Source organism: Delphinapterus leucas, chromosome 2, assembly GCF_059928025.1.
Source record: "Delphinapterus leucas isolate spDelLeu-1000000601 "Yukka" chromosome 2, BTC_Dleu_Yukka2, whole genome shotgun sequence".
Taxonomy (NCBI): domain Eukaryota; kingdom Metazoa; phylum Chordata; class Mammalia; order Artiodactyla; family Monodontidae; genus Delphinapterus; species Delphinapterus leucas.
The window spans coordinates 141,454,219-141,468,852 of record NC_143130.1 but is presented as its reverse complement, the minus strand read 5'-3'; the positions used below and the strand labels follow the sequence as shown (position 1 = coordinate 141,468,852).

At 36.3% G+C, this 14,634-nt stretch overlaps 1 protein-coding gene across 1 annotated transcript in view; it reads right to left on the bottom strand.

Moving 5' to 3' along the window:
* Positions 1-14,634, bottom strand: part of SLC38A6 (solute carrier family 38 member 6) — a 92,519-nt gene that overhangs the window by 19,830 nt on the left and 58,055 nt on the right. Inside the window, 7 exon segments of the mRNA XM_022570441.3 lie at positions 97-194; positions 301-445; positions 1,571-1,695; positions 7,004-7,104; positions 7,452-7,531; positions 9,521-9,574; positions 9,826-9,891. Of these exon segments, the coding sequence (XP_022426149.2) occupies positions 97-194; positions 301-445; positions 1,571-1,695; positions 7,004-7,104; positions 7,452-7,531; positions 9,521-9,574; positions 9,826-9,891 (669 nt within the window).

Below are 14,634 nucleotides of genomic sequence, written 5' to 3'. Positions count from 1 at the left end.
TACATTAACTTTCGTAAGGTAGGTAAAATACTTAATTATAAAATGACAAGTTATTTCTTAAAATAAGATTCTTAAAAGAAACAAACAAAAATCAACCTACCCCAAACATTTCCATGAGAGAAAATCCTCTCTGCTCAGTTTAAGATAAAACAGTCCCGGGAACACAAAAATCAAACATGTTGATGTACTGGAACCTTAAAGTGGGGAGGAAAAGAAAATAATATTGCCAGATTCAGATGTGAGACTGGATGACAATTTAATCTATTTTAGAAAATGGAATTTTTGAAATAGAAAACTTACCAACTACACCAAGTACATTCCTAATGTCAGGAACATATATCGCAAGTAAAACAATGATAATACTGAGAGCTATAGCGATCAAAGAATGGCGAATCCATGAGAATGGAAAATTGGAGAAAAACATCATCATTAAAGCTTTCCTTGCCTGTATAACAGAAAAAGATTTAAGCAAAGAGGAGGTAACAAAGCCAAACTACTTGCTTAGGGAAACACATGTATGGTACAGTTACCATAATATTCTTGCCCTCTAAACCATTTAGATTCCAAAAATATGGCATAAACTATTACTGTAAGGTATTTATTGCACAAAAACTAAGAAATATACCTATCTGTGTGAGCTTCATAACAACTGTTTTGGTTTTATTCTTGAAAAAATTTTCACATGCAATTTCTTTCAGTTGTATAATTTTCAAAATTACCAACAATAACACTTTGTGAAGAAATCACAGAGTATCATTTTCATGAAATTCAACAGATAAAAGAACAAATGGTTTAAAACAGAAAAAGAAGTCATGGCATGATAAAGAAATACCATTTGCTGTTTTATGTTATATTATCTGTTTCACAGCATGTAAATGTGAAAACTAGTTCATGATGCTCTCTACTGCTAAGGCGGGCAACAGGCAGTCCCATCCCACAAGCATTTACCCAGCCCCCGCTGCAGTGGCCCCAGTCTTAAGGAGCTCCCCGTTCAGGGGCTCAAGTCGTCCACTAGAAGCATCTGTACCCAAAGCCTATGATTCCATTCTTCCAGAAATTCTCAAGAGTCTTACATATGGCAACTAAATGCCGAGTGATGATCTGCTGTGCCCCTTAAACTATAACTCTAGAGCAAATAAAATCTGTGACTAAGATTAGACTAGAACGTCTATGTGAAAATAAATTTCCAATAAACTAGAAGGAGCTTATTTTTGCTGACTTGACTTTTTCCTCTTCACGCACATTCTTTGGAAAACAGAATACAGAATTAAAGGGGGAAAAAAAACCCAAAAAACTTTAGAAGAACTATAGTCTCTAAATTGGAAACAATGCTGTGGGAGAGCGTAAATCTAAACTAAATCTGAAAAAGCACAAATTAGTTTAGCGGTTCACTGTTATTTTTGTGCTTTCATGGGGCCACAGGCAAGTATGAGGTCTTTGATCAATTACTGGACAAATGAATAAGATATACAAGACTAGATGTGATTCAAACATTCTAGTCTGTAAAGAATTAGTGTTGCCATATTAGGGAGCTGCTACACCAAGCAACAAAACCTTTAAGAGTACTTACAGGGAAGTGGATTAGAGGGACTGTCAAAAGCACAGCAAATAGTATGCATAACTTCACAGTCATGACGACAACATCATGTGGCAAGTATTTACTATAACCTTGTAGTAATTCTGACGCCACACTGTCTGCAAATTTAAAAAACAATAATAAGGATCACATTATAAACTACTAAGATGTTAATAACAGTAACATTATTTTCCTTTGCACAAACGGATCTTAACAGATTTTGGATTCCCAGTACCAAATCCATCTCTGGCCTTTTTCCTATCCTATGAAACACAGAGACATTAAGTAAATATCTTCTGGAAACCTACAGTGTTTTCTTTTAATGAAACTAGAAATAGGCCCAGGCAGAATCTCTAAAATTATGACAATGAATATACATTTAAGAAAATCTCTTTAGAACTTTTCCATAATCTGAAGGTTTTGAACAACACTTTTATAAAGTGCTTTCATGTATACTACTGAATTTGGTCCTTATGATAACAATATAAGATAGGTAGCTAGGCTAAAAATTTATTAACTGACTTGCCCAAGATCATACAGTACAAAGGGGCAGAGCTGGCAGAGCTGTACTCCCAAATTGTTTTGACGCCAAAGCCTTTCCTTAATATTGCAATGTTTTCTAGGATCTTATAGTTTTGTGCATGCTACCTGCTTCATCAACATTTCATCTATAGATTCATCTTTCATAAAAGAGAATGCAGTGTTAGGGTAATGGCTTCCTTAGCAAGCAAGTGTGGTAGTCAGTGACAGAATCTGAACAAGCTGACCATGCTTTGCTCCCTGGTGTTCTTCTATCCTCACGTCTTCCTCACTCCAAGCTAGAGGAGGGCTATTAAGAGTGAGAGTTCTCAAGAACACTCCATATCACTGCCTCGTAGGGAAAGATGAGTTTGTACTTAAAATAGAATTGTGGTTTTGTTGTTGTTGTTTTTTGTTTTTTTAATTTGAGACTATACGGTTTGGAAAAGTCACTTTGGAGAAAATAAAAAAACAAATCAAATACACCTCTGTTTTCAAATACTTTAAAATTTAAAGGGGAGATAAGATGAAGACACACATATAATAGAAAGTGTGTAAACACAGACACACTTAAGTGGAAGAAGAAGGTCTAAACAAAGAGCTATGGTGATTCTGAACAGGGAAAGATAACTATGGCTTTGGGATGAACATGAACAAAATCCAAGAAGACTTGAGAAGAGTCATCATGATATAGTGAGCAGCAGGGTAGTAGAGGGGCTTGAATTCTGCGATCAAACAGACTAAGATTCAAATCCTACTCTTACTAGCAACTTAACTTCTCTGAGTTTTTACATTTGTAAAATGTGGACAATAATATATTGACCTACAGAGTTACTGTGAACATGACATGAGTTAATGTATGTGTGCTGACATTCAAAGATGTGGGGAAGAAATTCTCTCTGGTAGCAATACGCAACCAAGAAAATGAGCAGCCCAATAGCACTTCAGAGGCTGAAAGACTGTGTGGTAGAGAAAAGAGAGTAGTGGGTGATAAGGCTGGAAATGCATTTAAGACCAGTAACAGAGCTCTTCTTAGGGTCTGGACTCAATCTGGTAGGCCACAGAGATGCAATGACTTCTGAAGAACAGTGCATTATGACCTGAACTAAGCAGGAAGACAGATTGGAAGAAAAAGAGGCCCAAAACAGGAATAACAGAAGGCTACTGTCATAACACTGAGAGGTAATGAGGATTTGAACTAGATTAGTAATAATGGAAATGGGATAGAAACTAATTGTTGAAAGTATCAAAGACATACTTGATATAACGTGGGACTAATGGACCAAATAAGAGATTAAGAAGAGCCAGGAAAGCTGGATTCTAGTCCCAAATATGTGAGATACTTGTGACTCTTTGGAAAAATATAGCAAACTATTTTATTTCCACTTTCTGAATCATAAAAATGAGCTATTAACACTTACTGCTTAAGAACTTTGTAGACTTTTAAAGTGGTCTGGTTATTATGCAACATTTGGGTATTGGCCTGGTTTATCAGAGGAACACTTTTTATTCCTCACCTTATAATGCTTTAACATCTGTAATCAGAGCCAATATTATTAATCTAGGTACATACTTATTGGTCCCTTTAATCTGATAAAATTTAGATATTAACTAAGCCTTGAGAGCACTGAATGAAAGGATCCCAAGCAGCTCCAGAAGCCTGAAGAACTAGATTGATTACAAATTCAAAATACCTGTTACATGTCTACTTTCTACTTTCCCAAGACAAAAACCTTTTTCCTGAGCCAGTCAATTCTGTGTTCCTAGCTGAGCCTTATGCAAGGGATAGAGTACAACACACTTCTCTGCATTCAGACAAATCTCTACAAATCTCAGGAAGAACCTGATGGTGATCTCTGCAAGTTATATCTTCTCTTGAAGTCAGGAGGCTGCCTTGTTTAATACACACTGTCAAACAGGGGATGAAGTTTATAAAGATTATCACAGAGTAACAGAAATATCACTGGATTAATATTCAGGAGACATGCCACTAATTGTGAGACAGGTCACTTCACCTCTTGGACTTAAGCTACTCACCTATAAAATGAGTTGAAGGCGTTAATTTGTGACAAGCCCTTCTGATAAGGTCTCAAGCTCAATCAGCAATTTCTTTCTGTAAGACTGAGAGCTACTGCTATTCCAATAGAAATATACTGTAAAAGACTTTCAACCCAAAAAAGAAACACTGTGAATAGCAAATCAATATCTGAATCTTCTTCTGTCTTTGGAGAAGGAACTTTTATATCATTCTTTCTTTCTTTCTTTCTTTCTTTCTTTCCTTCTATCTATCTATCTATCTATCTATCTATCTATCTATCTATCTATCACCTACTTACCAGCCTACCATGTGATTTTCTTAGATCTGTATATCTCCATTACATAAAGCGTGGATATTCTAAAGAATCTGCATCAGTGGAAAAGGGCTAAGTCAGAGACAACAGCTTTACTTGATAACCAGGAAAATGCCTGTGTAGGAAACATTTCACGTACATGATGAAAATATTTAGCCTCTGTGTTCAGGCAAAAATAGATAGATAGATAGATAGATATGCCTGGAGCTTAAGTGAGCCAGGTTTTTCCAAAAGTTCACTTTGCGAAAAACTTGGAATGAAGGGAATCTGGATTCTGTGGCATAATTCCTGAGGAGGCAGCACAGTAATAAAGGCATTGACTCTGGAGAGAGTCAGAATTGGATTCAAATCCCAACTCATTATTCATTAGCTGCAGGTACTGGCCAAAGTGCCCAACTTATCTGAACCCGTATCTTGCAGAGTCGTCATAAGGACTGAGTTAGGCAAGGTATATAATAAAACACATGGCACGTACAGAATAAATGTTAGCTCAATAAATGCATCAGCATCCATCCTTCCTCCACGTCCCTTTCCATCTAAGTTTTCTTATAATTTAACATAGCTCCTAACATCTCGTGGTAATATTTTTGTAACTACTTTTCAGCTGTCCTGGAAATTGGTAGGCCATTTGAGGTTTCTTCCAGATAGCTCTATTGATCCATAGGGAAGAAGAGGTCCATTTTTTGGACTTTTTCTCAATTTTGGAAGATCCCTAAATATAATAGTATTTGTGCCAGGTGACGATTTCAATTTATAAAAATATACAGCTATTCTACTAAGTTTTTGCTGAATCCCAACAAAGACCCTGCTGTAGTATCTCATTGTTATAGAAAAGCATCACTGTGCTCAGCTCTGTACGAAGACAAACGCAACAACCAAAAATAGAGTTTATGCATTTCAAGAATTTTATTTCCTTAACAATGATCAAAAAAGTTTAACAATCTGCTTTAACTTTCCTTGTAGTGTATCCATGCTCATGTTGGAAGTAGGAAGTAACGCTCTTCCGGATGGTGTGTACAGAGCTCTACCACTCTTATTCAACATAGTACAAAAATGCAAGAGCAGATTTAGATTCATCAGTCACCTTTATTAGTGTTGAAATGACATAGAGTTAGCAAGAAAAGGACTATATAGAGCAATTATAATTGTCTCACACACTGAAAAGTCTAAGATAATACACTGATAATAATATACTGAAAAGTTACCATATTTAAATTGTTTCATTAATGACAGTAAGAAGAGAAGTACAGTGCTGAAAAAAGAGCACCTGAAATTATGAAATAATTGCAATAATAATGATAACAGTAATGATAATACACCACCAGCAGTAGCTCTCCTTTGTGGAAGATGGCTGTGTGCCAGATACTGTAACAGGCATTTTCCATATAACTTATTTCCTCTTCAATATAACTCTATACAATTATCCCTGTGTTACAGATTAGGAGATGAAGATAGCACAAGGTGAAGTACCCTGGTTCAAGGCCACACAGCTAGTTAGAGCACAGTGGTTTTTTGAATCATATTTGTTGGGTTTCAAAATTCATACTCTTTCCACTGGGCTTAGGAAAGGTAGTCATACAAGTAAATGTCCAAAAACTTGTCAGACCTGAAAAAACTCTGGAAGGTAAGCAAAGCACCATTACAAGCCATCGTGAATGTCTAAAACCTGAAACACATGCACAAGGCCACTGACGGTGAAATCAGAGTCAGAACAGCTAAATATCACAAAAGTAACAATAGCCATCTACCTGGAGTGTTGTTATAGGGGCATTCATAAACTGAAAAGTGTATTCAAGGATTTGACAAACTGAGTGCAGTTTGTTATAATGTGTTTGTTTGCAAATTAAACAAGTGCGTTTGCAAATTTAACAAGAGAGCTTACAATTTTTTTTCTTGTTCTAGACTTTTAAGTTTTATTTTTTCTTGAGGTTCTTACCAGAAGAGAAAAAAACTCACCAAGCACATAACTTTTCAAAAGTAAATAAAACAAAATTTTACTTTTATTTTATGAATTTAAAAGAATCCTTTAAAAATTTAGAGAGAAAGTTCATGGCAAAGCACAGAATACACACTGCAGAACTGTGTGAATTAAATCTAAAGGCAGAGGTCTCTGACATAAGGGTACAACTATAGTCCAGGTAAAACCCTTTCCTTTCTCAACTTGTTCGTTTGCAATTAAGATGACTGATTCTCTCAACCTCCCAAACTGCTGAACTAGAGTCTAACATATTGAATTCTCAATTAAAAAAAAATAAAATCATTATTGCACTTTTTTTTTTTCTCGTAGAAAGACTTCAATGTTTCTAAGCCCGAGATTTTACTTGGGTGTTTAAGAAAATTTTCATATGAAGTTATCAATCTTGAATTTGATCCACCTTTTTAAGAGAAAGAAAATCAGTTCTTTAAGGCCCGTAGAGCCACCACAGTGGTGCACTGAATTCTGGCAGCCTGAACAAATTAACTTGCTAAAGAAAGGCAGAAACAAAGTCCATATTCAGGTGTGAGATCAACTACAGAACAATTTATTTTGTCATCTATAATGAAATAATATACTTACCATAAAAAGTGAGGTACCCAAAGAGTGCAGATATAAAATAAATGAGAAAACTTAAAGCAATTGCTGTATTGGTTACATTCTGCATCCTTTTCTTAGAAGGTCTAAAAGAAAAAAAATGGTAAAATTAGAATCTGTGATCTGAATTATATCTAAATAGATAAATGTCTCCCAAGCTATTCAAAAGGATTCCTTAATCACTCAAGACCTAGTTCTCTAATAACTACACACTACAATTCTTGATTTGAAATTACTGCACAAAGGACTATGCTTCAAAGAAACATTCTCAACTTAGAACTAAGTCTTGGTTGTTTTGTTTTGTTTTAAACTAACACCTACAATCCAGTGGTGGGATGGAAGGATTCATAGAGGAGAATGTTATTCAATCTGAAAGTCCTAGAAGTAAAAAGACATACTAATACATTTTAAATATTCCAGGATTCTATAGTACCTTTGAAGTTCACAGTATATGGGCAATATTGAGGTGTGGCAGAGAAATGAAAAAGCCATGGTTGGTATGGCATAAGCACTCTGAAAAAAAATTTTTTTAAAGATGAAATTATTAAATGCTACTCTGTTGAAACCACTACTTCATTTGACAATAAAATCAGTTCTCAAAAAAAAAATCAATTTAGCTAAATTTCTTTCATGTTTCATGAATCACCTGTTTATAAAATAAGAGGGTTTTTTTTGGTTTTTTGTTTTTAACGAGACACACAATTATGGTCCCCAGTAAATATTTTACTTGATAGCTGTATTGCCCACACTAGCTAAAATATTTCTTGGCTGCTTCCACACCAGGTTGGTTTTAGTACAATCACTGCTGCTTCTATATTGTATCAGTAAGATAAAAATAATTAAGGTAAGATAAATAACATTTAGGTAAGATGAAAAATAATAACATTTTAGAAATGATCTTATTGTAATTATCAGTCTTTCCTAATGCATGTATCAGGAAACTCAAAAACATCTTATTACCCTAAGCAGCAATAATAGTTAATGCTTTTGAACCTGCTTTCACCAACTCAATTCAAGTACCAACTTAATCTAAGAGAATACTGAATATATTAATCACATCTTAGCATCTATAACTAAGGTCTCTTTTGATGGGAATGAACATGATTTATTCTAGACCAACAAATTCATAGAGATCCACTGGAATATATGAACAAAATTGTTGTTTTTTTAAAATTAGAATAGTTAAGAACCAGAGAAAGTTACAAAGCAAACAAAAGTTACCATCTAAATGAAAACACTGTCTTTACAAAATAGATGGTAATGATTTACTTTCTCTTTTCTACTCTAAAAAAATTTCTCCTTAACTAACTTAAGGCTCTTCAGCAAAAGAAGCTCCAGATGACTGTAGATCTATCTTCAGACACAAGGCCTCTTAAAATATCAGAGGAGAGCTGGCAGGAAGGAAAGCTGTAGCATTTCCCAAGGCTAGATTAAGAGAATGAAATTCAATTCACAAATTCTCTTTCATATACTGCTCAGTTTCCTGGCTTGTCAATTACCCTACCTAAATCTTTAAGGCACGTGGAGGCCTTTACCATGTAAAAGATGTGGTAACCTCCCTTGTGGGGCCAGAGAGACATTTCTCATTTAAAAACTGGGGAATAAGGGGGTTCCCTGGTGGCCTAGTGGTTAGGATTCCAGGCTTTCATTGCTGTGGCCCGGGGTTCAATCCCTGATTGGGGAACTGAGATCCCATAAGCTGCAAGGCACGGCCAAAAACAAAACAAAACAAAACAACAATGGAAAAGAACTCTGGGGAATAAAAAGGAAAATTTTGCATGGGGAGGTTATCACAGTAAAATGCTACACTAATAGAGTTATACATGAGTAGTGGGGATTCTAGTATCTGGGACCTGCATTTTAGCAGAATCACAAAGTGTACATGAAGAAACCTGCAGCAACAAGGAACATACGGCTCTTTTAGAATGGTAAAGTAGAGATCATTCAGATCAGTTTCCTGTCTCCTCTGCTGATGCTCAGGGGCTTTTGCAGGCATTTCAAATATCCTAGCTCTCTCAGAGAAGGCAAGGGGGGACTTGGTCCTTCTGCCTCTGCTACAGGCATCATAAATTTCAACTTTGGAATGTCAGCCAGAAGACATATTGGCAGTGCTCAATTGCTGGTCCAATGATGAGGCTGTTTAGCCACAGACCAAGGTTCTACTCACAGGGGAGGAGTTTTTGATATAATTGGCTATTTCGCTTTACAAGTCCAGAGGGCAACAGGAAGTCTGTATGCACAGAGGACCTTATTGGCCAGACCAGACATTCAGTAAATCTGTTCTTTTAGGCAGTGGCCCATTTAAAACAGGCTCCATTTAAAGGCGTGCCAAAAAAAAGGTGGCCATTTCATAATGGGCCACCTTCTGGTAAGCAACCCTATACTTAGCACTTTCATGAAAATTAGTTAGTTACAGGTAAAAGACCTAAGAGACCCTGTTACACAAACCTCTTAAACTTGAAATGTGAAAAAACTAAAAGTATCTGTTAATAACTTACACACCTCTTTGGAGAAATGAAAGAGCTTTGGTTTACAAGCATCTGTAGCATTTGAAATCTGTTTAAGAGGATTGAGGGGAAAGAGAGAAACCAACAGTCATTAAAAGTTAGAATACATCAAAAAACCAAGATGAATTTATTATTACTGGGCTTTCAAATAAAAATATTTCAAAACAAAGTTCCAAAGTGCAATATAGCCATTACTTTTTTATTAATTAGGAAAAAAACATTATTAGTCATATTTTATTTTTCTTTTTAGCTTAAAATAAAAAGGAAAAAACTGAAAAAAAAGCCAAACAAAACAATTACGTGGAAGTATTGCTCTACAGAATTTAATGTCAGAGGACAAGGGATGGACCATTTTTTGATTATTATCTGTAAGAATAAGTAGGATCAGATGATTTCTTACCAAATTCATGACAAGAAATTGATTTTAAATAGGTCAGTATCATTTCAATTAATCTAACACCATACCAAATAATATGCTAACTAATAAAAGATTCTTTGTTCATGTCATTTTCCCTAGATAGGATGGGGCCATCATCTGACACGGGCACCTACGGTGTGGGACAGCATGAGGGGCTGCATAGTTGTTTGGTGGAGATCTCCCCCACTGAAGACTGAGAGCTTTCAAAACTCCAATAGTATCAAGGCATTAAAAGAAAATCCAACTCAGAATGGGAACATGATGTTTTTAGTGACAATAGTACAAGAATATGGCCATCTGTGGACCTGGCATCAGTAGCAGACAGAGAAATATTAATAGCAGTTTTGGAAATGGTCACAGGTAGATGCAAAGGGGGAGGCTCAGGGATTTCTGATGCATGAGCACTGGCCCTCCTTGCTTTTTTCAAACTTACATCACTTTTGGTGAATGTGGATGAAGCTGGCAAAGGATAAGAGCACAAAGCTAAGGAACTAGAGCTGGTAAAAATGAATTTTTTAAAAAATTAAAAGAAATCCAGAGGGCTGCTATTTCCCAGAAACAATCAATGAAAATGTTTCGGGATTTTACTCTTAATTGTGGCCATCCTGTTCCTAGACCTACAGTTGAGTTGGTCAACATTACCACTGTTGTAGTTGTTTCAGGGCACATAATTACTCTGTAAATACTTGCTCTAGGCTGAAACCCAGCATTCAAAAGGGCAAGGGAGAATAAAGGAAGCATCTGTCCTTTGCAGAAGGCCTGTAAGTAAATATTATACTATTCCTATTTGGTATTTATCTAGTTTTAGATTTTAACTAATTCAATCAAAATTTTACATAGTGATAAACCCAAGGAAAACATACACTTTTAGGATTAAATTAATGAGTCAACTAAAAAATTACTCTTATTTAAAACCCTCACCAAGAGAAAAAAAAAAACTGTAAGGGTAAACTGGGCAAGTTGCTTTGATATTTCTAGGTAAGTTTTCAATACAGAATAAACTAAATGGTCAACTTACCAAAAAGAAAGAAAAAAAATCAAAAGCAATAATCTCACCATTTTTTTTTTCTGATATGTTTGCCCAAAAAGGATGAGGATGGGGTGGGGTAGAAACAAATTTGTTACTGGTCTCTCTGTTCAGCCCTGCTCCAAATTCAGCATCTCACATTTCCCCCTGACTAACAGTGGAGGCGGCAGCAGCAACAACCATTTACATTGTGTACCAGGTAGTTTGATAACGTCGGTATGTGAGCTACCTCATTTTATCAGCTGTTATTACAAGACTTGCAAACCCAAATATTTCAAAACAGTGCTCCAAAATGCAAGAAAATGATTATTTTTTCATTAATCAGAAAATATCATTAGAGGCCTGATTTTATATTAACATAAAATTCAGTTACTACAGCTAATTTCTCTGCAGAGACCCATCTCAAGCCCAAGTGACGTCCTATAAAGCAGAAGTACAGAACAGGAATGGAAGATACCTGACAACAAAGGGTAACAGGGAGTCCTTGCTCAAGTTGAAGGCAGAACACAGTAAGAAGATAAACTCAGGGGTTAGAAAGAAAGACAAAGGGAAATAGAAGATTAAGCATTAAAAATACTTGTTCACTTGCACAGGAGGCCCTTCCCTCTTCTCTCTGCTCCAAGTAATTCCCATCTTTCAAGGCTCAGCTCAAGTTTTATTTCCTTCCACATCTTTCTTTATTCTACCTATTGGTGATCCTTCTCTCCTCTCAGCTCTTATGTAATCCCTATTATGAAGCAAATAAATCAATACTTAACTATGTATTGACTACATTGTTCTCTATTTTTTTTCTGATAAATTTATCTTATTTCCCTGACTAGAATGGCAGATCCTTAAGAGTAGTGTCCTGATTAATCCCCCACAACTCTAATGCCTACCATAGTGCTCAGCAGAAGGAAATCCAAATCTAACCAAAATCGATTCAAATAGTTCTCTATTTTCATTACTGACTTATTAAAATATTACTTCAAATATTAGTATTAGAATACTAACCTGTACTCAAGACAGAACTTTTAGAAAGAACAGAAATTCATTTTTGTTCAAAAATGGACCAAAAAAGGTACCGTCATGCTGAGCCACTGCTAAAATAAAATTTATTTTTAAAATTTTAGGTGTTTCAGCAGGGCCAAAAATTTATGTCAAAAACTTTTAACCAAAATAAGGATCTGGGACAATAGAAAAGAGTATAGGTTTTGATTTGTGCTGTTTGGAGAGTATAATTTAAGAAAATAATAGTTTTCTGGACAGATTTTTAAAAATGTAATATAAATGCTATACAGATTTATGGATACAAACATACTGAAAAAAATAATCAGTGAAAAAAGGTGCAATGGAAAAAAAATTGGAATCCATCAAAAAAAATTGGGGTTAATATATACATGTTTTCCTTAACCACTGTGTATTTTTAAACCTAATACTTAGAAAGTCTAAAGTAAATTCAGGCATACCTCATTTTATTGTGCTTTACTTTACTGCACTTCACAGATACTGTGTTTTTTAATGGATTGAAGGTTTGGGGCAGCCCTGCATTGAGCAAGGTTATGGGCACCATTTTCCCAAGAGCATTTGCTCACTTCGTGTCTCTGTGTCACATTTTGGTAATTCTCAAAATATTTCAAACTTTTTCATTACTATCATATTTGTTATAGTGACTGATGATCTGTGATCCGTGATCTTTGAGGTAACTACTGTAATTATTTTGGGGTGCCATGAACTATGCCCATATAAGAGGGCGAACTTAATTCATAGATGCTGTGTGTGCTCTGACTGCTCCACTAACAGGCAGTTCTCGTCTCTCTCCCTCTCCTCAGGCCTCCCTATTCCCTGAGACACAACAATATTGAAATTAGGCCAATTTATAACCCTACAATGGCCTCTAATGGTTCAATAGAAAGGAAGAGTTGCAAATCTCTCACTTTAGATCAAAAGCTAGAAATGATTCAGCTCAGTGAGGAAGGCATGTTGAAAATTGAGATAAGCTAAGAGCTAGCCCTCTTGTACCAGACTGTTAGCCAAGTTGTGGATGCAAAGGAAAAGTTCCTGAAGGAAATGAAAAGTGCTACTCCAGTGAACACACAAATGATAAAAAAAGGTGAAACAGCCTTACTGCTGATATGGAGAAAGTTTTAATGATCTGGATAGAAAATCAAACCAGCCACAACATTCCCTTAAGCCAAAGCCAAATCCAGAGCAAGGCCCTAGCTCTCTTCAATTCTATGAAGACTGAGAGAGGTGAGGAAGTTGCAGAAGAAAAGTCTGAAGCTAGCAGATGTTGGTTCATGAGGTTCAAGGAAAGAAGCCGTCTCCATAACACAGAAGTGCAAGGTGAAGCAGCAAGTGCTCATGTAGAAGCTGCAGCAAGTTATCCAGAAGTTCTAGCAATGATCATTAACGAAGGTGACTACACTAAACAACAGATTTCCAATACAGACCAAACAGCCTTCTACTGGAAGAAGATGCCATTTAGGACTTTCATAGCTAGAGGAGAAGCCAATGCCAGGTTTCAAAGCTTCAAAGGATAGCCTGACTCTCTTGTTAGGGGCTAATGCAGCTGGTGACTTTCAGCTGAATACAGTGCTAATTTACCATTCCCCAAATCCTAGGACCCTTAAGAATTATGCTAAATCTACTCTGCCTGTGCTCTATAAATGGAACAACAAAGCCTTGATGACAACACATCTGTTTATTATTTTAAGCCCACTGTTGAGAACTACTGCTCAGAAAAAAAGATTCCTTTCAAAATACTATTGCTTGGGGACTTCCCTGGTGGTCCAGTGGTAAAGAATCCACCTTCCAATGCAGGGGATGCAGGTTTGATCCCTGGTCAAGGAACTAGGTTCCCACATGCCACATGGAGCACCTAAGCCCACGCGCCACAACTACTGAGCTTGCGTGCCTCAACTAGGGAGCCCATGTGCCGCAAACTACAGAGCCCATGTGCCCTGGAACCTGCTCATTGGCAATGCACCTGGTTACCCTAGAGCTCTGATGGAGATGTGCAACAAGATTCATGTTGTTTTCATGCCTCCTAACACAACATCCATTCTGCAGCCCATGGACTGAGGGGTAATATTGACTTTCAAGTCTTATTCTTTAAGAAACAATTGCATAAGGCTATAGCTGCTGGAGATGGTGATTCCTCTGATGGAGCTGAACAAAGTAAACTGCAAACCATCTGGAAAGGATTCATCATTCTAGATGCCATTAAGTGCATATTTGATTCATGGGAAGAGATCAAAATATCAACATTAACAGAAGTTTGGAAGAAGTTGATTCCAACTCTCATGGATGACTTTGAGGGGTTCAACACTTCAGTGGAGGAAGTCACTACAGATGTGGTGGAAAGAGCAAGAGAACTAGAATTAGAAGTGGAGCCTGAAGATGTGACTGAACTGCTGCAATCTCATGACAAAACTTGAATGGGTCCAGAGTTGCTTTTTATGGATGAGCAAAGAAAGTGGTTTCTTGAGATGGAATCTACTCCTGGTGAAGATGCTGTGAAGATTGTTGAGATGAATACAAAGGATTTAAAATATTACATAAACTTAATTGGTGAAGCAGTGGCAGGGTTTGAAAAGATTGACTCCAATTTTGAAAGAAGTTCTACTGTGGGTAAAGTGCTATCAAGCAGCATTGCATGCTGCAGGAAATCATTCATGAAAGG